At 37.4% G+C, this 22,978-nt stretch overlaps 2 protein-coding genes across 2 annotated transcripts in view; one reads left to right on the top strand and one right to left on the bottom strand.

Annotated features, from left to right (window-relative positions):
• The first annotated feature begins 69 nt into the window (after positions 1 to 69).
• On the top strand, positions 70 to 15,005 carry Cisd2 (CDGSH iron sulfur domain 2). The gene is made up of 4 exons (XM_083131369.1): positions 70 to 207; positions 8,344 to 8,441; positions 10,693 to 10,800; positions 14,451 to 15,005. The coding sequence occupies exons 1-4, from the start codon at positions 111 to 113 to the stop codon at positions 14,544 to 14,546; spliced, it is 399 nt and encodes a 132-aa protein (XP_082987495.1). The 5' UTR covers positions 70 to 110; the 3' UTR covers positions 14,547 to 15,005.
• Positions 14,970 to 22,978, bottom strand: part of LOC145994901 (uncharacterized) — a 22,272-nt gene continuing 14,263 nt past the window's right edge. The window contains exons 2-4 of the mRNA XM_083131368.1: positions 18,701 to 19,304; positions 17,086 to 17,161; positions 14,970 to 15,106 (exon numbers count right to left, since the gene is read on the bottom strand). Of these exons, the coding sequence (XP_082987494.1) occupies positions 15,101 to 15,106; positions 17,086 to 17,161; positions 18,701 to 19,304 (686 nt within the window). The 3' untranslated portion in view covers positions 14,970 to 15,100. The remainder of the gene's footprint in view (positions 15,107 to 17,085; positions 17,162 to 18,700; positions 19,305 to 22,978) is intronic.

Genomic DNA, 22,978 nt, shown 5'->3' with positions numbered 1-22,978 from the left:
GTAATTAAATAAAAATTAATTTATGTTCACGCATTTTGCTCATAAATACTATGTAAGAATAATCCCCAACACCTGTGGTATTTGTATTGTTCAGCATTGTATAAAGCAATATGGAGCCTGTTGCACGAGTGGTTAAAGTTTCGTTACCAAATTATTTGTCAGAATTACCTATACCAAGCACATTTGGTGGCTGGTTTAGACTTCGGGGTGAGTTTTTAAAGTATTATACACCTAAGAAGTATGTTTTTTTCCCGGTAGAATACTTTGCTTACACATTCAATTAGACTGATCTCCATGCTTATTTTCTTAGGTTATTCGCCCAGTGTTAATTGACTCCTCGTTTCTTGTTCCCAAGGTTTAACTGAAAAATATACTCATATAAACGCAATGTCACTAAATTTATCTACCTCGAGATGTAGTTTAAAATAAGAAATGAAAGTCGTATATTCTTGAAAATGATGTACTCGATTGTTTCGGTCTATCTTGTAAAGCCTGGAATTTTTACCTGAAGCATTGCGTAGATAAAGCAAATTGACACAGTTCTGTCAATATTTGTACATGAAACGAACCCATCATTTCGGGAATGGATTCCGGTATGAGTACAGAGACTTAGAAAGTGTATAATTGTTATCGAGTGATAACAATTTGCTTTTATGCAAGCAAACTGCAGACAGGGGAACAGAGGTGCCGGTTAACGACTGTACACCCTCGAAAATTACATATACTTGGCAAATTTCGATGTTGTTATCCCTTGCATACAAGGGTCATTCCTGTTCAAATGAGGCAAGTAAGCTTAAAATGTGCCCCTTGATCATGGCCGGTTTGTTTGGGAAAAAAGTGAACAGTCTCACACCTAAGTATTCTGACAGATAAGAGGTGACAACTGCCTTCAACGATATCAATGACGTGAAAGTTGTAATCTTTTTTGGTGAATTTGAATTCAGTTTTTCTCCATCCTGTAGTCAACTGTTGGAAATCAGCTTTCCACTTATAATTGGTATAGGTATTTTTGTCATAAATGCTCAATGGAATTGATATGAAGAGACTGGGATGGTGTTTCTAGAATTGAAGGACAGTTATCACAATGACTACTAGTAATGCACAAGTGCATCATTTGATGACTTTTGCTGTGTGCTTCTGATGCACATGTGCGTTATACATGCTTATCTCTTCTTAATGTTTGTCCACCAAGGTCATAACATAAAGAGCCATTTCAGTTGTTGATGGCATGTTGCTGAAGAATTTTAAAAAGTAAAAAATAGCATGGTTTCTATTTTTTGCATAGTTATAGTGTAGGGTGACCAGACGTTCCGATTTTTGTTTTTTTTAGAATCGTGGCCTGCAGTCTGCGATGCTACTCCAAGAAAACAAATATGTACTATTTGTCAAAAGCATTCTGTGAAATGTTCTGCAAAACATCCAGACAAATTGTTTACCTCTGTGAAACTGTTATTGACTTTTAAATTGAAGGGCTCTGGTGTAAAACATGGTAAGTGACATTTGGGTAATTTCTGAGTTCATTAAGAAAAAAATTTAGGTAAAATTTAAGTATCCCTGAAACGTATTTCTTCAATTTCACAGGAGAAAGTATTTACCGGACTGACTTTCCGTAGACTTTTGAAAGGTCGTGGAAGTGTTTTTTCCCATCGCTTAACTTATGTCGCCGGTAAATCATGTATTTTTGAAGATTAATGTCTCTCCAATGCACAAAAGCTGTTGCCTTTATGTCCTTCCACTACGTGAATCAAATCTTGCATGCGTTCAATGATGTAACCCCCGGTCAGTGTTTCCAACCACACCGTTGTTCTCCAAGAACATGACAATTTTAACTATGTTTGCCTAACCGAACCTAACCTAACCTTGCCGTGCATGGTTTGTGGGCTATCCATGAATGGTTCGTGTGGCTGGTTCATGGGGCTATTTATGAATAGTTCATGGGGCTATCCGTGCATGGTTCGTGGGGTTTTCAAACCTGGAAAAAAATACAAAATCAGTAACACGAAAGTAGATATTTTTTTGATGAAGAAGGTTGCAACACTGCAAAACCACTGAGCATCGACAATGGTAGTCAAGATTTCTCCGCCATATTGCGTGTAACGCAAGCGAAAACGAATTACTCGATATGTCGAAAATTGAGATTATTTGCGTGAAAAAAAAATGAAATGGCACCTTCAAGAATCCTTAGGAATGCAGAATACGTAAGTACCAATGTGAAAAAGAAGAAAATGGAATTTCAGACGTTTCGGGGATAGTTAACATTTAATAAAGTTTATTAGAAGCTATACTGTAAATAAATTGTTTTCATGTTGCTTTTAACAATTTAAGAAGGCTTCACTGAATCCAATGCAAATTGTATGACATGACAATTTCACTCGAAAATTGAAGGATGACACATTTTACTTTGTAACTCGAATATGACCAAAATGTCACTTACCATGTTTTACACCCGAGCCCTTCAATTAATAGTATTGTTAGGTTGCTAAGAAATACTTTTAGATCTAAAAATTTTGACATACTCTTCACTCACGACTTTAGTCTTACTGTAAGGCTTAAATGTATTGCTTAGAAGCAGATAGTGCATGCAGTCTGTTCATGATATGATATGCAAGGTACCGAGTGATGACTAAATGTGTATCCAGGGGCACTTTGAAAATTGAAACTAGCCCAATTGTGTGGGATTTGCATGTTTGATGCAGTGGTGAGATGATTACAACAGCTGCGGCAAGAGACAAATATATTCTCAGTATTTATTGATATTGTAATATTATTTCACAATGTATTAATGTTTTATGGTAAGAAAGTAAGGAAACACAAAAAAACAGTAAGAACAAGAGAGATAGGAAGGTTAATCTGTAAAATTAAAAAGATAAGCAAGAGGAAGAACGAAAAAGAGAGAAATGGAAAGGGAAATATATATAAGAAGGGAAGACCTCCGTGGCGGAGTAGAGTAGTTGAACGCTAGGATGCCAGGGGTCCTGGGGTTGAATCTCGTCCTGTGCATGGATGTTCTTTGTGAGTGTCCATTCATGAATTGAATCATATCATCCCTCATATTCATTGTTGCAAATAGCCAAAAATCAGATCAGGAAAGAAAACATTAAAGAGAATTACGTAATATTTCAGGATTAGCATGAGGGAGTGCACTTGACCCAGTGGACTCTTATTTATAGCTGCAATCCCCTGCATCCAGGGATGTACTGCTTTTTGTTTCAGAAAATCTGGTCAGCCTCTTCATTTTTTACACAATTTATTAGCACAGAAATAACAATTACAGGTAGTTGTGCACATACAGAGAAATTACAAGCATCTGACAGAATAGTAGTGGGTCCATCACAACCTAAAAGGTGAAGAAACGTTGAAACGAGAATTAGAACTAATTACTAATTGTAGTCTGCAGTAAGTGGGAAGTAAAAGTGTCCGCAGTGATTATAGTTAGATGAAAGTAGTAGTTTTAAATTCAGTTCACCATTTCTAAACAACATCCTCAGTCCACCAGTATAATATTTCCTTTCACAGTGACATTTTGAGATACAGAGTATTGTGAACAAAGCAAAGAATATTGATTTGTTCTGTGTCGCTGCCCCTAATGAGCACTTGAAGTGGATATTACCATGGGGAGGGGGGGGGGGTGTTTGAGCATTGGGACTAGCTGGGGGGTGCTTCTATGGTTTAACATGATGAAAATGAGACAGCTTGGGGATGCTTTCTGAACATTTTGCTAGCTGGGAGGATGCCACCCCCCCCCCCCGACTTTGAGCACTAACCCTAATAGTGACTTATAATTTTATTAGAATAAGACAAACGGAACATGTGCAACATATACTGTATCAATGTCGATAATCTTGTATAACGTGTATAGTATACATTTATAGTATAGTTGGTTATTACAACAATTAGGAAAATGGAAGATAGAAGCAAATTTCTCTGACATATTGAACATTGGAACTAACATGTGTGTCATTGAAACATTTGCATGAAAATTGTAATTTATAATATAACTTATATTCAACGTTGCATTCCATGCTACTACTAAGCAGATTCAAGCAACATCAGTTATCGGCACCTGGCTTTATTTTTTTAGGTGGCAAGAAACTACATTTATCAAACGTACTTGCATGGAAGAGACTTTTCCTTGATTGTTTCTAATATGGAGTAATGGATTTCATTGGATTCCATTCTAATGATATGGAATAATGGATTTGTAGGTTCAGTCCCGATTAGCCTTACTGTGCATAAAGTGGACTTAAACACCAAATCAATCAATCAATAATGGATTTCATAATAGTTGATATTCCATTAAGATGTTTTGATTATGAACAATCTCTTATATCAATAACAACAATAAATAATATTTACACATTTTTACCTTTGGTAAGTTGTGGAACATATTCAATTTTTAAATCATTTTTTAATTTAATTAAAAATTTAAATCATCATTTGGATAATAATTTCCAATTTCTTTTCCTATAATCTTCATGACATGTATTAAACTAAACTAAACTAAATTCAACTCCATTGACAGATTTCAGTGTTTAACGTATCATACAATTCTATTTCAAGGTGAGGAAACTACAGATAACGGAGATATTTAGTCCTGAAGTGTCACCAGTGTTCATTCAAATCCTTGTATCATGGAGCAGTTTCAGCTTTTTTTCTTAACGAAGTATTGTAAGCACGTACATAAACCCAAGAAGTAATAAATCTAACACCCAACCTAATAAAAATGTAGAATAATGTAAAATTACTAACCATTAAATCTCATGCTTAACTAAATAATCCATGTAAAGAAACAAACCTATCAAGAAAATTCCATGCAAACCTAAAAAAAATTCATTTCCTGCTATGTAATTGCAGATGCAGTTGTCTTATCCCAGAGAACTTTCAAATATCGTAAAGTCAAAAAATGTGTGCAGTAATAACAGTATTAAACCTAAGGTAACAAAAACGTAAACTACTATAAGCAACATCATCATAATGTGATAAATAATAGTAACACACAAAAGCATCCCTTACTTTACTGTAACACATCTCCTGGTGCTAAGAACAGAAATTCTCATGTTTAGGTGAAGATTGGCAGTTTCTCACTAGGAATGCATTTATTTCAGTACTGTCGGAAGAGAGAGTATGAATTTCTCTGCATATTGCAAGTTGAATTGTTTTTTTTTTTTTTAAGTTGATAATTAAGCTAGATATGATCTGTATAAAATAAGATGAATTATGGACTCCCATGTATTCATTTTGGACAAACAACTTCATCATCAAGTTTCGGCTAATCAAATGGAAGTTTCGACTTTTCCTAACACAAAGAAAATCTTCAACCTGTCCTGTTCCCATTCTTGTGTTTTTCTACACCATTGGAAGTTTGATATTCCCAAGAGAACAAGTAAAATAATATTCCCATAAGTCCTGGGTTCAATCCAGCCGGCTCCTGTGGCAGAGTGGCTAGCACATTGCGCTACGATGCCAGGGGTCCCGGGTTTGAATCCCGGCCTGGGATTCTTCAATTTCATCATATCACTCATCCCCCATCTTCACAAATTAGTCAAAAGTGGCACAAGGAGCAAAGTAAAATAAAGCAAATCAATCAATCAGTACTCCCAAAAAGTGAAAGTGTAATGCTAGGTTTTGTTCCCCTCCTACAACCATCTAGCGCACAGACCTCCCTTTCCCAGCTCGCTGTGGGAAATGGTCAGTGAGGAAGGAGCAGTTTTGGGTCATCGCATCTGGCTGGATGTGTTTTGCTGTTCCTCATGCACAATGCAAAATTTCCTACTTTCTCACAGGTCTGCAGAGGGTCATCAGCGCTAGTATGAGCACCTTTTGCCATAATATGTGGGGTGTAAGGGGAGTTCCACGTAGTACGCCCTGGACTGGCTTTTGCAGACTAACAATTCTCTGGCGTCTGGACCTACAGCCAGTATAATCCTCTGTAGGGCTGTTGTCCTGTATTTTGTCCTTGCATGTGCTGAGTGCCCCTTTACAGCCTCAGCTTTTAACCGAAGTAAGAATATTTTAGTCCTTCGACATTATAGTTATGTTATCTTCTATATACCTATATATAAATTGATGTGTGTGTTTGTTTGTTCTGGCTTAACTCTCGAACGCCTGAAGTGATTTCAACCAAACTTAGTACACATATGACTCGCAATCTGGAAATATTGTTGGGGTAAGACACCTCTGGCACCACTAGGGGTGGGGGTGGGAGGGGGTGACATGTAACAATAATTGAAAACTACTGATATTAGTGTGACAGGGTCGCTAAAATGAGTGACACTCCCAATGCTGTTCATCATCACCTATTGGGATGGGGGTGAAAAATAAAATTTCAAAAATGACCTAGATTAGTGTCGAATCCATAGTTTTCGAAGTCTCTAAGGTAATTGGTCATATTCACGATGACCAAGCTTGGAAGACATATGACTTATACAATCTGGAAAGAAATACTGTGGGGGTAAGACACCCCTATGTCACCCCTAGGGGTGGGGGTGGGAAGGGGGTAACATGTAAAACGACCGATATTAGTGTGGAATCCATAGTTTTTGTGGTCGCTAAGATGAATAGTGACACTCCAAGTTCATTTTACACTATGGTTAGAATTCATTATATTCCTGTCTAATAGAAGATTGTGATAAATACGAGGGTTGGGGCAAAAGTCATTGCAACTATTTTTTTTCTTGCAGATACCAGCCCGGTTGGAAAATGCGACATATACAGATGAAAGGACGATTGGGGAACTACATGTGGGGACAGTTAAAACACGCGAACATTTTGCCTCACATATTTATTACGATAGTGTACAGGACAATACTGGTTTGATCGTGCAAGACAATTACATACCTGTTCTACAGTTGACAGAACAGAACTGGGGCTAAAGGTCCTCAAAGTAGTCACCTGCCATGTGCACCACACGCTGCCAACGATGTGGGAGACTCTGAATACCATCTGCGTCACCATTGGCCGCATCATGTGAGAATCGGGTCATCTGTTGTTGGACAGCATTGGCAATGTCGTCTCATGTCGCAAACTGCCTTCCATGTAGTGGTTCCTTAACCTTCGGTATGAGATGAAAGTCACAGGGCGAAATGTCAGGAGAGTATGGCGGGTGCTCCAATTCTTCCCATCCCCAGCGGTGCAGTTGCCGCCGTACACACTCTGCTTTATGTGGCCTAGCGTTGTCGTGCAGGATGATTGCACTGTCCAGAAGGTCCAGACGTGTGTCCCGAACGCCACGTCGTACCTGTCGCACGAGGAAGTTTCTGTAGTACTCTGCTGTCACTGTTCTGCCATGTGGAACGAAGTGGCACACAATGACTCCTCTGACATCATACGCGACGATCACCAGGATTCTGACGGAACATCTTCGGCCTTGGTGATCCGGCATGTCGCCACTCCGCGGACCGACGTTTGAGTTCCGGTTCGTATGACCTGGCCCAAAATTCATCGATGGCGATTATTCGTGACAGGAAGTGGTCGCCGTCCTGTTGCAAGCGTGCTAGGTGGTCGGAGCATGTTGCATATCGCATCCACCTTTGAATTTCCGTCAGTGCATGTGGTACCCACCACGATGCGATTTTGCGCAGTTGCAGCTCTGTCCACAATATCCTATGGATGGTGCGTTTCTCGTAGCCACTTGTCCTCTCTAACTCCAGTAGCGTCCATCGTCGGTCTTCCTGCAGGAGCTGCTCGATGACGGCACGTGACACGTCAGTCCGCACACTGACAGGTCGTCCCGAGCGTTGCTGATCACCGCAACTTTCGTTCCCACCATGTTACTGTCCGGTATGGGAGAGCATTATCCCCAACGGCGTCCACCAATTCACTGTGACAATCTCTCGCATTTAACCCTCGGCGAACGGCTAGTTTGATGTACGAGCGCTGCTCAACACGGGTTACGTCCATCTCGCACGACGCTCGCCACACAAGTGATTTCACTGCGCTCTCTGTGCAACTTCCTGAAATCACAGAGCCATCTGTTGTTGTGCATACGCACTATGCCTGCATGGCTTCCACGCGACACATAGCACTTTGTGCTGCGCTCACATATCTGCAAGAAAAAAACAGTTGCAATGACTTTTGCCCCAACCCTCGTATATACCCGGGCAATGCCAGGCAATCGGCTACTATTAGATATATTTTAGTTTTAAGGGGCTGCATAATGTGACTGGTGCAAAATAGTCTTTAAGTGCTGATGCACCAAAAATTTCAAGTTCAATCAATCATCATAATATGTGCCACTGGTATCATTGTAACATTTCATGCAAGTTTAAAAGTTTTACTTGTCCTATTACTCCATTGCTTCTTTTTTATGATGTAAAAAGTTAATTTACCATACTCTCTTTCCAGCAAGGGATTGGCTGTCTATAATACCATTTGGAGTTGTTGTTGCCGGGCTCTCTTATGCCACATACCAAGCATTTTGTCCAGCAGCATTTAGGAGGAGAGTAAGTTCAATTTTGCATGGATATTAGATTTGTTGATTATGTATTTCGGGAAGACTTACGAGGGTTGTCCTAAAAGTTCATGGCCTAACCATAATGAACATGAGAAAAAAGGTTTTGTTTTATTTTATCAACATTTTCCTCTCCAGTTCCACACACTTCCTCCAACAACATTCCAATATACCTTTATTCCCTCCACATAGGATTTATCAAGGCTGTCAAAATATGAGGCAACAGCATTGATGATGTGATATGTGTGTCAGACAGGTACCTTTGTAAGTTTGGCAATAGATGAAGTCTAAGGGGGCCAGATTGAGCGAACAGAGGGGTTGTAGCCCACACTCATGATTTTCAGTTATGGCAACAACAAACCTGCAACTTGGAACATTGTCCTGATGACACAGAACAGATATGGTCCATGGATACTGCCTCCTCAATGCTTTTTGATCTGCAGTCAAAAGTTTCAGCAGCAATCTACTGTTGTTTTTGGAATACCTAATGACTCTTCAATCTGGCCAACTCTTAACCTTCTGTCCACCATCTCTGAATCATGCACCTTGTCCACATTTTTGTGAGTGATTGTTTCCAGAGACCTTCCTGGATGCGAATCATCTTCAGTGCTGCTTTGCCCCAGTTTAAATTCAGTCCTCTTCATAATGTCACAACCATATTCTCATGAAGACATGCTACACAAATATTTGATCACAGCATGAACTTCCTGTTTCTCCATTTCAGATTAACCTTTAGGTGCCCAATCGTCTCGATCGAGATGCTTTGTCAAGGTTGTAGTTTTTACGTTATAACTTTGCTATTTTGGCTAGAATTCCGATTTTCTTTTTTCATATTGTTATTAACACATGTATTTAACAGATATGATTGTTGCACGTTTTTTTTTTTTTTCATGAAAATGGCGGGAAAAAGGAACTTTTATTTGCATCTTTTTTCAAGGGAAAAAAGTTTGCCGACAAAGGAAGGCCGGCTTTGTTGTTCTAAAGCAATGTGTTTCCCTCACTTGTGGAAACTGCATTCGAAGGAAGTTTGTTTATCGGTACCCAAGGTCAAAAGGAATATTTTCCGTCCTTTTTTTCAGGGGGGTAGGGGGGGCAGGGGAAAACCCTAATTTTTTTTAAAAAAATAATAATTTTGGGGGATTCCCCCCTCCACCTCCATATGTATGCCGAATGTGCATAAATTTTATACCGTCTGAATCTGTGATTCATTCCATGTACAATGGTATATCATTCATCTCTCTAGGGCAATTAGCCTCTGAGCTACAGTCATTTCAAGTTAATGCTGCCTTTTGAAGCTTGAATCAGTGGCATGCTGACCATTCCTTTTGGGGGTACAACTTGTGTTACATTTGTCATACGATAATAATGCAAATATTTTTGTGTTCCTTACATGCCAGCGATAACTTCCATGTGCATGTTGGCACTGTCATGTACTTTTTCCTTGGGGAAATGGGGGAATCCCCATTTTTTCCTGAAATTTTGGAATTTTGTGGGTTCTCCCCTCCCCAATCACCACACATATATGCCGAATTTGAATACATTTTATATAGTCTGAATCTGTGGTTCATTCCGCGTACAACGGTATATCATTCATCTCTCTAGGGCAATTAGCCTCCGATCTACACTCATTTAATTGAATCTCTGCATTTTGCTCAAAATCCGCTCTGGCCTTGGGCTCCTAAAGGTTAAACTAACAACTTGTCCACTTTTAGCATGTGGAATGCTTAGTCTCAGCACATTGAAAAGATTGGTCAATATTCAACAAAGGACGTAAGACTAACATGCAGTTTTCGCAAGGCTGTACGATTTTGTTTTCCTTGTCAGACCATGAACATTTTGGACAACTCCTCATATTTAGTCAAGGTTTACCCATTGTTTCAGTTTTGTAATGTTGCTGATCAGTTTATGTATGTGTTGCTATAAAGCCAATTTTATATTAATGCAACATCAGCAATCCTTATCAAGCACACACACTGCATTCACATGTGTCACATTTTGGTTTTCTTTCTGGCACTTGTTCTATAACAATGTTTAAATTATACATCATCAAAATGTTGCATGTTGAATTTCTTTTTGTAACAAGGTGTGAAATGGCAGGTTCAGTCCAGATTACCATAACTGAACATATACATAGTGTTTTCATAGCAAAATCAAACCAAAAAGAAATAAAATATATTTTTATGTGTTTTGTTTGTTTATTCAATATCATGAACTAACTAACTTTCATTTTCTTTTGATTGCAGAAGATCAATCCCAGTGTCAAAAAAGATGTTTCTAAGGTTGTAGATTCATTTGAAATAGAAGACATGGGAGATAAGGTTTCATTTTGTCGCTGCTGGCGTAGCAAAGAGGTAACACTTGTTTGTCAACCATATATGCATGTACAGGTTACACTTTTTTTAAATCCAAAATTTATTGGAAAAAATACATATTTTTAAAACGGCTATCAGCAACAATATATGCAACATAAAAACTACTACATAACCAGTGTTCTGATTTCTGTACTAATAACTCCAGCTGTTTGTCGCTAGACTTATCACTGATCAGCCAACTCAGCAAAGACTGACTGGCCACCAGTTCAACTTGTTTCTCCTCGTGCCATCCACGTGGCCAGTGCAAAGCTTAGGGGCTTGGGGAAATATTGATTTTTTGCCATCTTTTTGTGTGCAATATTGTTGATTGTGTTCACGTTGCATTTCAGAATAGAATTCAAGAATTTTACTTGCTGGTGCTATATATGCAGTACGTATATAAATGCTTGGTCATATTTTGAGTTTTTGGTCACTTTCAACTATTTTTAAAGTCACTACATGTGAGCCTTTACATGCCTCCATTTAAAATGAAATTGCCTGTAGAACCAACAGATCTACAATAGTATTTTTAGTGTGAAATAGTTTTCTGAACCGATATGCCAGAAAATTAATATCATGAGGTGTAGGGGAGTAGAGTGTTGTACTTATCACCTAACACACTTGCACTTGCAGACAGCGACTATCTTATCGTTATCTACGAGCATTCCTCACTTCTTCATCTTGGGTTAAGTTGCTTTTGTTCCCGTCATTATCACCATCACTCATAAGATTCTAAAGCATATAGTAAATAAAGTATAGTAGGAATGGAAAGGCTAGGGAATAGAATGTCTACTTTTTGCACTGTCTGTGATCCCCTGTGGTTTGATCCACATATCAACCTAGAGTGATATAAGTGTAATGGACAGTCAAATGCAAGCAAAGTGAAAAACTTGTAAAAAGGTCTTTGAAGTAAGTAACGTGCGATGTGAAGCTGTAACAAGTCATTCTAAAAGTGTTACATACAAAAGTAAAGTAGCTCAGTTGTGTGCATCTGTGAAAACTTATTTCTTACAAAACATAAAGTTTAACCCTTGAACACTTGCGCCTGCATGACCTACTATAAGACTTGTGCAGAGTAATTTAGAATCCCTAAATTATATTTTAATTTTAACACACTACTTGTCAACGTGAATATGTTTTGTTGAAAAAATATGCACTTAGCACTTGTTTACACTCTTTGTAACATTTTCATTCCACCGAGATGATGATGATATAAATAAACAACCCAGTGCTGCACTAACGCCTCAATCACAACCATCAAGTGAGCCATATTCTACTTTGGAAATTTATATTCTGCATCTAGATGTCAGAGCAGCAGAAATTATCTGGACTTTGAAAATTATCATAGGTCATTGTTCCTTTAATTTTCAGTGAAGCTTAGGAGACATTTTCAAAGACATGTTTCAAGATAGCAATTTATACTTAGTTCTACAAAATGTTCATATTAATTTTGTGTGGATTAGCACCATATTTTACAAGTTCTTTTACAAACGTTTGGTTGTGTTTCTCCTTTCTGGCATGCTTCATTGAATCTTTGAACAAGATTGTTGAGCATGAAGAGATGGATGTTGTTTTGAGATACTGGAATGTAATTGATAATAAGGTGCCCACCCAGTACCTTACCCTAGTATTTTGGTGACATGCAACAGCCACAGTCTTCCTCAGTAAGTTTCTAGAAGCTTTGTCTTCTCTTCCACTTCACATGGTTCAAAAGTTGATGGGTGAACCACTAGTAATTGGGCTATTATCTGTGAATTGTTTCAGGTGAAGAACATCCATAGCTCTTATTGGTTGGAACTTGTGGCCTTCACATAATACATGGTGCCTTTCAGCACAATCACAAGAAATCTGGACTGGTTGTCGTTGGATTTCTTTACTATTTCTTTAAAGATTCTTATGCTCAATGTCCAGATTACACAAGAATTACTGGCAAGACTGTTTTATATTTGAAATTCTGTGCTTCTCATTGGGTTGAAATGCAGCTGTTTCTGAAAGAGCTATAGGTATGTTCTCTGATTTGAAAAAAAATATTTTCATCAGAGCCTCAAATCAATGGATACCTGGGAGCAAGCAGGGGGGGTAAAGGTGGCTGGAGCATGATACTGATCACATCCCCTAAATATGCCTTCATGGCACGATCCTCTTTACCTTTTACCTAATTTTCATCAGTGTAAACGTTTCAAGTCACCACATTCTTTGTCAAGGATTATGGAAGAAAGGGCTTAATGATCCTATTATGCTTTCAAAGCATGAAACTTGCTTACTCATTTAGCCTTCTTTGATGTTTCAAACCCCCGAATTGTATGTTCCAATTTCTTTGCGACTCCCTAGAAAGGATGCAATGGGGAGATTCACCAAGAAGGGCATCTTTGAACAATACAAAAAGTAAATGGATACAAATTGATGTTAGGAAGTCTGACAACTTTGACTCCTTTAACCCAGATTGAAATTGGGGTTGGTGCCACAACTGCCTTGGAAGCTAATTATGTGAATGACAAGGAGAAGATTGATTTTTTTTTTTCTAGTGTTGAATAGTCTGTGTTATGTTATGGGTGGTATGGGAATGCAATTCTTGTGGTTTCTTGGTTTCGAATAGTCTGTGTTATGTTATGGGTGGTATGGGAATGCAGTTCTTGTGGTTTCTTGGTTTCGATCATATCTTCATTGTGAGTGTCAGAACTGGGCTTCGACTTTTGCACACCACATTGACGTCTGTTGTTCAGCAGTCCTAGATTCATATTTTGCATTATTTTATCTTGGAGTTCTTCCTTTTTGGGGGTTGGGGGTAAATGTACTGAATGCCCGAATCTGGTTTCCTGTACTTGTAATGAACTGTCTTGGTCAAGTCGGATATTGAGGTGAATCATAGGTTGGAGTGTATGTTGTTGAGGGCTGTTAATGTATGTGAACTCTGGTTGGTTGAGTATAAATTTCTCCGACACAATAGTCACAGGCTCTTCTGGCTTGTAGTGGTTGCATTGAAAGTCAGTGGAGTTGTTACAACCCAGAAGTGTCCGTGACTGTAGTATGATGTTACATAGGATGCTGAAGGCAGGTTTTCCATCACTAAGTCTTCTGTTTGGATGAAGTAACTGTTTTCAACTTGAAAATAGTCACGGGGTAGTGCTGTAGGTGAATGCAGATTATATCGGTTTCATAAGATGCTGTCCCATTACTGTTGAGCCATATTCTGGCACAGTCAAGTGCAAGGCTGATTGATATGTAGGTGTACGTACTGATTACATCTATGTTGGATAGCTTGCAGCTATTGGGTTTGTTGCCGACGAATGATGAGCACACTGTGCTATGATGCTAGGGATCCAGCCTGGACATGTGTCATCTTTGTGAGTGTCCCTTCATCAATTTCATCACTCATCTTCATCTTTGCATTTAACCAAAAGTGGCAGAAAAGCGAAGTATAACAATCAATCAATCGATCAATTATGGCCTTTTCAAAGAGGGTAACAAACTTCTTGGCTTCGAGGCTCTTTCTTAGGCTGCAAGATAGCTTGTGTTTGGAGAGGAGTCACTGGGTTGCTACAGTTTAGTGATATCAATAAAAACTGCAACATGGAAATAGAAAACTTTGATATACACAAAACAGTGTGTGTCTATTGTATAATTACTATGCATATTTGTTTCTTTTCCAGTTTCCATTCTGCGATGGCTCTCATAATGCTTTCAACAAAGAAACAGGAGACAACGTTGGCCCTCTTTGTGTAAAGAAGAGAAGCGGAGAAGCATAGTATTGAGCTTGATACTTAGGATATACATTAGAAATAAATTACTAGTTGTGAAGGGTTCCTGGGTTTGACAGTTAGGAATTGTTTCTAAAAACCAAATATATATGAACACACGTTATCCCTAGACAAAAATAAGCCATTGTCATGACATGTTGGATTTTGTATGGCATACTCTGTTAATTGTCTTGCCAAACTAGTATGAACATTGTCACAAAAGATAAATATTTTTGAACTGGTGTTATGTAAACTAATACATTTGTCGAAGGAAAATTTAAGTGAAAATGTAATTGTGAATGTGTAGGTAATGAACACAAGTCTTGTAATTGAAAAATAATTGTCACAGCTGACTAGTGGCTGGTTTATTAGTGCTTCTTCTTGCTCTTCTATAGAAAAGTGTATATACAAAATGCTGTGTTCATTGAACTTGTTATTGTACAGAGATAATTACATTGTTGAGTAATATTTACATTGTATTGCATATTTGCCATTTACATCCAAAACTCTCCTGATGGTATCTTCCAGCAACAACTTCCTCTTCCAAGGGTGCCTTTTTCTGGTCAAAGCTGGGGAAAACACAAGTGCTATTAGTGCGATAAATATTAATTACAAGTAAATTTATATACTTCTGATGTAGTTGCACTTTTTTAAAGTCAAAATGAGTTGTTGTAATATACATAGTGAATCATTGAAGTGTTGACCGCCACATCAGTGTTTGCACTTGCGGTTTTGTTGGCATCGTATAGTGTCAATGAAACAAGAGCACAAGTTTCCTTAATTATTTTAAAAATGGATTTACTTACAGGATTTATAAAAGGAGATGTTCAAACGAGTCGCCTTCAATATGCAAACATTTTTTATACACCTTTACTAAGACACCCACTAACATAAGCTGGCTAGAGGGGCTAGAAACCGGTTTTACAGAGGTCCTGAAAGTAGACAGGAGACTGTGGAGTGATAAGGGTCCTTGAATTGAATTGTTTTTAAGTCCACTTTGTGCATAGAAAGGCTAATCGGGAGTGGACCTACAGTTTAAAGTAGGATCCATACCACTATGTGCCTCCACCGGGTATCGAACCCAGGACTCCTTGATTACAAGGCAATGACGCAATCACTGCACCATCAGGGAGGCCCTTGTTTTGTATTGTGTGGCCTGTTTATTAGTCTGACGACTGTGAAGTAATAGAGTTCTTTTACGTATTTTTTTTTCTAGTGTATTGAACTGCAAAGTGTGTTATGGCTAAGCAAATGTTTTCTACTGCACAGTGTGTATTTAGTATGTGAAGGTCAAAGGCAATTTGAAACAAGATTCCTAGGTGTAAAAGTTCCATGTTGTAAATGAATCGCTCTTTAAACTGTTATGGAAACTTGCACACTTGATTCACCGACAGTCTACAGTTCCGACATACGGTCTACACTTCAATGGATTGCTCTGTATGATCATAATGTGTTTGCTCATTCACAGATATGTACTCTGATACTGTTTTATATGTAAGTAATGCGAAGTTATAGAAGGTATCAGACTACATGCATGAAGTACAGAAGTGAATGATTTACAACTATTACACTAGACAAATTGAATGAAAGAAAAGAAAAATCTAATTCAGGTTTAATAGCGGATGCTTACATTATGTCTTTCGGAATATTCTCTGTACTCTTCAGTAAGAACAAAATGTTAAATGTTGAATATACATGAGCGTGCATCTGAAAATTCTGGCCAAATCATTTACTTACATGCCTTGTCTACTTCTTTCGATTATGGTAAAAAGACAATGTATACAGAAGTTGCAGAAGCTGAAATATTCATAATGTTACATAAGAATTTGTGAACATTTTTGGGGAGGTGATTATGAAGTCCAATTTGTTAATAACATGTCTGATTGTACAACCAAACATATATATAATACAAGGCTCTTTGGATTTATCCTGAGTGTGAGTGTCAAGATCACAGCCAGTAAGGTAGGCTTGCTATGTGTTTAACGTAAATTAAAGAGCACGTATGTGTTCGTTTTTTCATGTATTGTATAATTTTGTCATTCATTCTCATCATTGTGGTTAACCTAGGGAGGTAGGAAAGCAACATACAATATCGCAAATATAATGCAATACATGAATTAAATTTTAGTTAATTTTCGATCTCGCTACTGAAATTCTCAGGTTTAAGTCCTAGCCTGGACGTGGGTGTTATTTTTTAGTCTCTCTTCATCAATTTCATCTAATCATCACTCCTCATCATCACAAGTATCCAAAATGCAATGTAAAATAACAAAAATACAATAATTTTCATTTAAAAAAATAATTTTTACACTGTAATGTTCTTTTTTGTCCAAGTCCTAATTTTTGTATTAAGTACAATCATTGTTCAAAGATACTCACTCAAGCACTGCCAAAGTAGCAAAGAATCTCAACTCTGTCTGCAAAAGGTGATTTAACAGAAATAGACATTTTGACTGATCAGATATATTCTTCCATTATTTTTTAAGAATATATTTACACCACATAGTATAATATTTTTATCATGAAATGTTATGTTCATTTAACTTACCTCAAAATATCGGAGATCATTTCCCGCACTGAAATCCTCCTCATTCACGAGCATTTCTCGATTTCCATACTTTTTCCTAGAAAAAAAGGATACACATCATATTCTAGCACCAGTATTTGAAGCATTACTTTGCTCAAAAATTAACTTTCACAGGAGGTTTTTCTTTACTGGTGGTTATCTAAAATTTACACTAACCTTAATAAATCTCACATATTTAAATGTGAAAATACAGAGATGAGAAAATTCAAAGAAAACTTGTATATTTTGAAAAAAAAATGTGATGCAAAATAGTTGCAGTGCATATGTCTATATTACAATTTTATTTGTATACATATATTGTTTTAGCAAACAATAATTTTGTTCACTACTTTTGAAACACACTAAGGTAGTACCTATAATTTAATTACTTGTGTACAAAAATAAGTAGGTTTCGGTTACTCATTTCAGAAAATAACTAATTAACAGTCACAGTTACTTGATTGATTTGTTTTATTTTACTTCGCTTTTTCTGCCACTTTTGGCTAATTTGCAAAGATGGGGATGAGTGATGACATGATGAAATTGATGAATGGACATTCACAAACATCCATGCCCAGGCCGGGATTCAACCCAAACCAGAAATAAATCACGCAGCAATATATCAGGAGAATATGAAGGATGTGAAATGGCTGTTGACTGGGATTTAACAGTAAAGTCTGGACGAGAGCATTGTGTCTGGTCTTGCATTTTCATGCAAACAACCATTGTCCAGTTGCCCAAAAGTCAGGTTGGGGTGCCTAATTGCATCCTGCAAATGTGTGCACATTTCAGAACTTTAATTTACAGCATTGTTGATGGTTTTCCAGACCTTGCAATACCTTCATCTAAACCCTACTATTAAGAAACCTCTTGTGCCATTCAAACGCAGGGCCTTTTAATTATGCCTGGTGGCTGCTGCAGGCGAACTTTCCACATTCCATTAGCTGGCTTACCTATCTTTACACAAAACTTAATTTTCACTCACTGCTGAGACCAACAGTGTGTTGCTACACACAGACAGCATTTAAATAAACTGCCTTATTTAGTTTCCCTTTGTAACAGGAAATTAAGATCTTGGGGAAGAAAATATAACTACAAATTCAATTGATGCACTACTTTTGGTACATTCTGTTCTAAAGGAGAAAATAAGAGTAAGAGATAAAACACATCACATTGAAACACTAAGGACACATCAAACAGGTCATGTCATTCCTCTTGTATAGAGTTTGGGACAAATAAAATTAATGTGCATTTGTATAATATATTTATACAAAACAGATGAAACATCCTCGATAAAAATATTAGTGTGTATATTAACATTCCTGATCCCAAAAGACTATTGTCGGAAAGTAAATTCTGATAGGATTTGCAAAACAATTATGACAATTGTACAATACTGAGGGCCATCTTGAAAATAAAATTTATATTCATTTTTAATTTGTTAACCCCTGAAAAACATCAATTTCTTTCCTTTTGTGATATAGTTTCTTCATTTAGTGATCAAAAAATATTGTACCTCAAGATACCAAATCAGCAGTGTGTCTGGACCTCAAAATTTTTATGGGATATATGATGAGTACTGGACTAGTATACTTACTCAAGTATTTTCCTCCAAATAACAAGTCCTGCATATCCAATAACAGCTATCCCAACAAATACAGAAGCTAGAATTGCAGCCGATTCTGACGGTTGTATAAATCCTGACTGCCCTAATGCCCTGTGATCATGATCATGATGTTGATCCACTTGAGAGTTTGTGTTTTTAGTGGGTGTCACTTTGGGTTGAACAAGTTCTGCAGTTTGAAGATTCTCCATTGTAGAAGCATTTGCATTTTCTGTGTGCAAAACTTCTGCATTGCCCTGAACAATAGTTGAATTCTTTATTTCAGATATTGAACTGCTACTTTTTGTAACAAGCTGATTCGTACTCTCGTAGTCTTCAACTTCTGAACTAGTTTCATTATTTAATTTATTAGTATTGTCGTCAGGATTATATGTCCTTGGTATAGAAGTGGAACTAACGGGAGATGCAGTTTGTGCTTGTTCTGAAACATTGATCTTCAAGTTGCTTGCTAGGCTGGAATTGGTGAATGGGATAGTTTTTTCTGTAGAGCTGAGAAATTCTACACCGACCTCTGGTATTGTTGATATGTTTGAAGGGCTTATCTCTTTGTAGCGTACATCATCTGTATTTTCAAGATCTGGAAAAGGAATAAGAGCATTCAAATTGTATTTATGAATCGCACAATGTAGTACAGTAAAATGAGATCCAAAAAAGTACCAAAGCTAGACATCTGAAATAAAATGCTGCAATTTTGTGAAACGTGTTACCCAATGCTTCTTTAATAACAGCAGGAAAAAAAAACCTCCCTAGATCCAGTGATGGACTTATCAAGTCATGACTAAGCAGTTGTTTGCCAGTCAAGGGAATGATCTTAACTCCTAAACTGATGATAAGATTTACGCAACGTAGAAATTTCAGCAAAAAGGTGTGTCCAGTACCGAACAACATTAGTCCATACATTTTGAGTTCCTGTTGATTGCTTTTGATAAAAAAAACAACTAAGTTTTGCAGTAAGCACTGGCTAACTTGTACAAGTAGTACAATCGACTTCTCTTTCATGTCAGACCAAATTATATAGTGAAAGGCCTTCCTTTTTTGTTCTTGTTTCTTTTCAACCACTTTTATATGTGCTTTTCATTATTGTAATATGATGACAGTACAGCAATGACAGCCTGTCGGGTCTTTTCTTTACTCCGGGGATCTGTCCCATCCTAGTTACACCCCTGATACAGGTCCTATTTAACTAGTGGACTCAAGTCTAAATTTGACAATAATGCAATTATATTTTCAATCCAATTTCAATTATTGATTTGTAAAAATAACAATACTAATAAATTCTAAGGAGTTTTTATGGCTGAATGGCAAGATTTATACCCCCACCCAGTGTTCCTAGTGGAAATTCCTAGGTGGGGGGGGTTGCTCATCGCATGTGGCATCAACATGGAGAAAATGCAGTTGGTAGAGGGATGGCTATGCAAATTATCCTAGTGGGGGAACCTTTGAGAATTTTCTTACCTGCAGGAGGGGATAGCATCACCCCACATTCCCCTCCACTTGGAACACTGTCACCCGCCTGAGAAGAAATTCTGTACACACCGTTGGTTGGAGAGAGATTATTAAGTGGTTCAGATCACACTTAAAACTGTATGTCCTGTCACGATTAGATTGTCTTGAGCATAAAGTGGGCTTAACCTTCGAGCAGGTGCGGCTGCGCAAATTTTACGCCAAAAGTAATTTTCTTTAATTTTCTTGTGTTTCCTTTGAATTCGTCGACCTTTGCTTCTTATGTATTCCTCAAAGAGGTATTTTGTGTTGCATATTAGCAGTCATTGTTACTAATCCATATGTTATACTCTGTCAATTGTTGTTTATTTCAGATCAGAACACCGTGTCGTAAAGTTTGCACTGCGCGCCTGCTCCTGTTCTGTAATTTTCTCGTCAGGTCATTGTTGAAAATTCAGCGTATCCTTCAAGTTTCTTCTGATGAAGAGGGATCACATGAATTGGACAGTGATAGTGACTTAAGTGACGAATATATAGAAGTCAATCAATATGACAGTATCATTCATTATGAGCAAGGATTTTTATAATATAAACGTAAATTTTTTTGGGTCTACATTTATTTAACAGTTGGGCTGAAAAGTTCGTAGGCTGACTCATAGATGGCGTTACTAGAATTAAATCCATGTGATTTTTACTTAGTACTAACCTTCAAAAGATACGTGTATAAATTTCACAGCTGCCGGATAATTAGTTCGTGAGATATAGCCTTGTGAGTGAAGCAGCTTTTGTTATTGTGAAAAAATGGATAAAAAAGAATTTCGTGTGTTAATAAAGCATTGCTTTTTGGCGAAAAAAAAATACTGTTGAAGCCAAGGCTTGGCTTGATAAACATTATTCGGACTCTGCACCAGGAAAATCAACCGTTGAGAAGTGGTTTGCTAAATTTAAACGAGGCGAAATGAGCATCGAAGACGATGCACGCAGTGGACGCCCCAAAGAGGCTGTTACCGACGAAAACATCAAAAAAGACCACAAAATAATTTTAAATGATCGTAAAGTGAAGTTGATCGAGATAGCTGAGACTTTAAAAATATCAAAGGAACGTGTTGGACATATTGTGCATGAATATTTGAACATGCGAAAGCTGTGTGCAAAATGGGTGCCGCGCGTGCTCACAATCGATCAAAAGCAACAACGTTTTGATGATTCGGAGCAATGTTTAACAATATTCAACCGTAATAAACACGAATTTTTCCGTCGATATATTACAATGGATGAAACATGGCTCCATAACTACACTCCAGAGTCCAATCGACAGTCAGCCGAGTGGACTGCACGTGATGAACCGAATCCAAAGCGTGGAAAGACGCAACAGTCGGCTGGCAAGGTTATGGCATCAGTATTCTGGGATGCGCATGGTATTATATTCATCGATTACCTCAAAAAGGGCCAGACCATCAACAGCGATTATTACATAGCGTTGTTGGAGCGTTTAAAGGATGAAATCACGAAAAAACGGCCCCATTTGAAGAAGAAAAAAGTGCTGTTTCATCAAGACAATGCACCGTGTCACAAATCAATGAAAACGATGGCAAAATTATATGAATTAGACTACGAATTGCTTCCCCATCCACCATATTCTCCAGATCTGGCCCCCAGTGACTTTTCCTGTTTGCAGACCTTAAAAGAATGCTCGCTGGAAAGAAATTTAGCACTGATGAAGAGGTAATCGCCGAAACTGAGGCCTATTTTGAGGCTAAAGAGAAATCGTACTATAAAAATGGCATCGAAAAATTGTATGACCGCTATAATCGTTGTATCGCCCTCGAAGGCAACTATATTGAATAATAAAATCGAATTTTGTCAAAAAAATATTTTTTACTATGTTAGTCTACGAACTTTTCAGCCCAACTGTTATATCATATCTGAGGTTAATATAAATGAAACATATTGAATACAAGTTAGAATGCTGAAAAAATTTAAAAAATTACTTGTAACATTTAGGTTTTCAGCAGGAATATCTGTTGTAAAAAGTACGACATGCGCCTGCTGATGAAAAGCGTGGTGCGCTATAAATATGTAATAAGTTACGTACTGTATTTTTTTTTCAGCATTCTAACTTGTATTTCAATATGTTTCATTTATATTAACCTCAGATATGATATAAATAAATGTAGACCAAAAAAAATTTACGTTTATATCATAAAAATCCTTGCTCATAATGAATGATACTAAATGACGTAAAAAATGCATCACGTGCCCGCTGGTGACACAATTATGAACGTGCCCGCTAGAAGGTTAACCCATTCCCCGCCACTACTTGAAGGATACTGATTTTTGGGTCAAAAACTGATTTATTATACTCAATTACGACACAACTACAGAGATTTGACATCATACAAGAAAAAACATAAACACTATGTGTAAAATTTCAACACAGGTCTCTCAATTACAGTTTAGTGTTTTTGTGTATTTTTGAGCATATAAATTCTCGGAGCACTTCCTATGTAACATCACACTACACTTGATGCACTCCCTCTATATGAGAGTTGCTGAACAACATTTTTTTTATGCTGAGACTTGCTGTAACATTTAGCAAGCCCTACTATAGACTCATAATTTGATGCAAGACACACTATTGATTATCATGCCACTTTATGACACAAATATCTCCATGGAACGAAAGATGGCTCTTTTCTTCATATATATATATATATATCTTGTTTTCCAGCAAAGGACAATCACCCAAATGATTTTCTCTAATTGTACGTGATGCCTTGAAATCTTTTGACGACTTTATGTCAATGG

This window comes from Lepisma saccharinum, chromosome 11, assembly GCF_977018435.1.
Source record: "Lepisma saccharinum chromosome 11, izLepSacc3.1, whole genome shotgun sequence".
Lineage (NCBI taxonomy): Eukaryota > Metazoa > Arthropoda > Insecta > Zygentoma > Lepismatidae > Lepisma > Lepisma saccharinum.
This window is presented reverse-complemented; position numbering and strand designations above follow the sequence as displayed.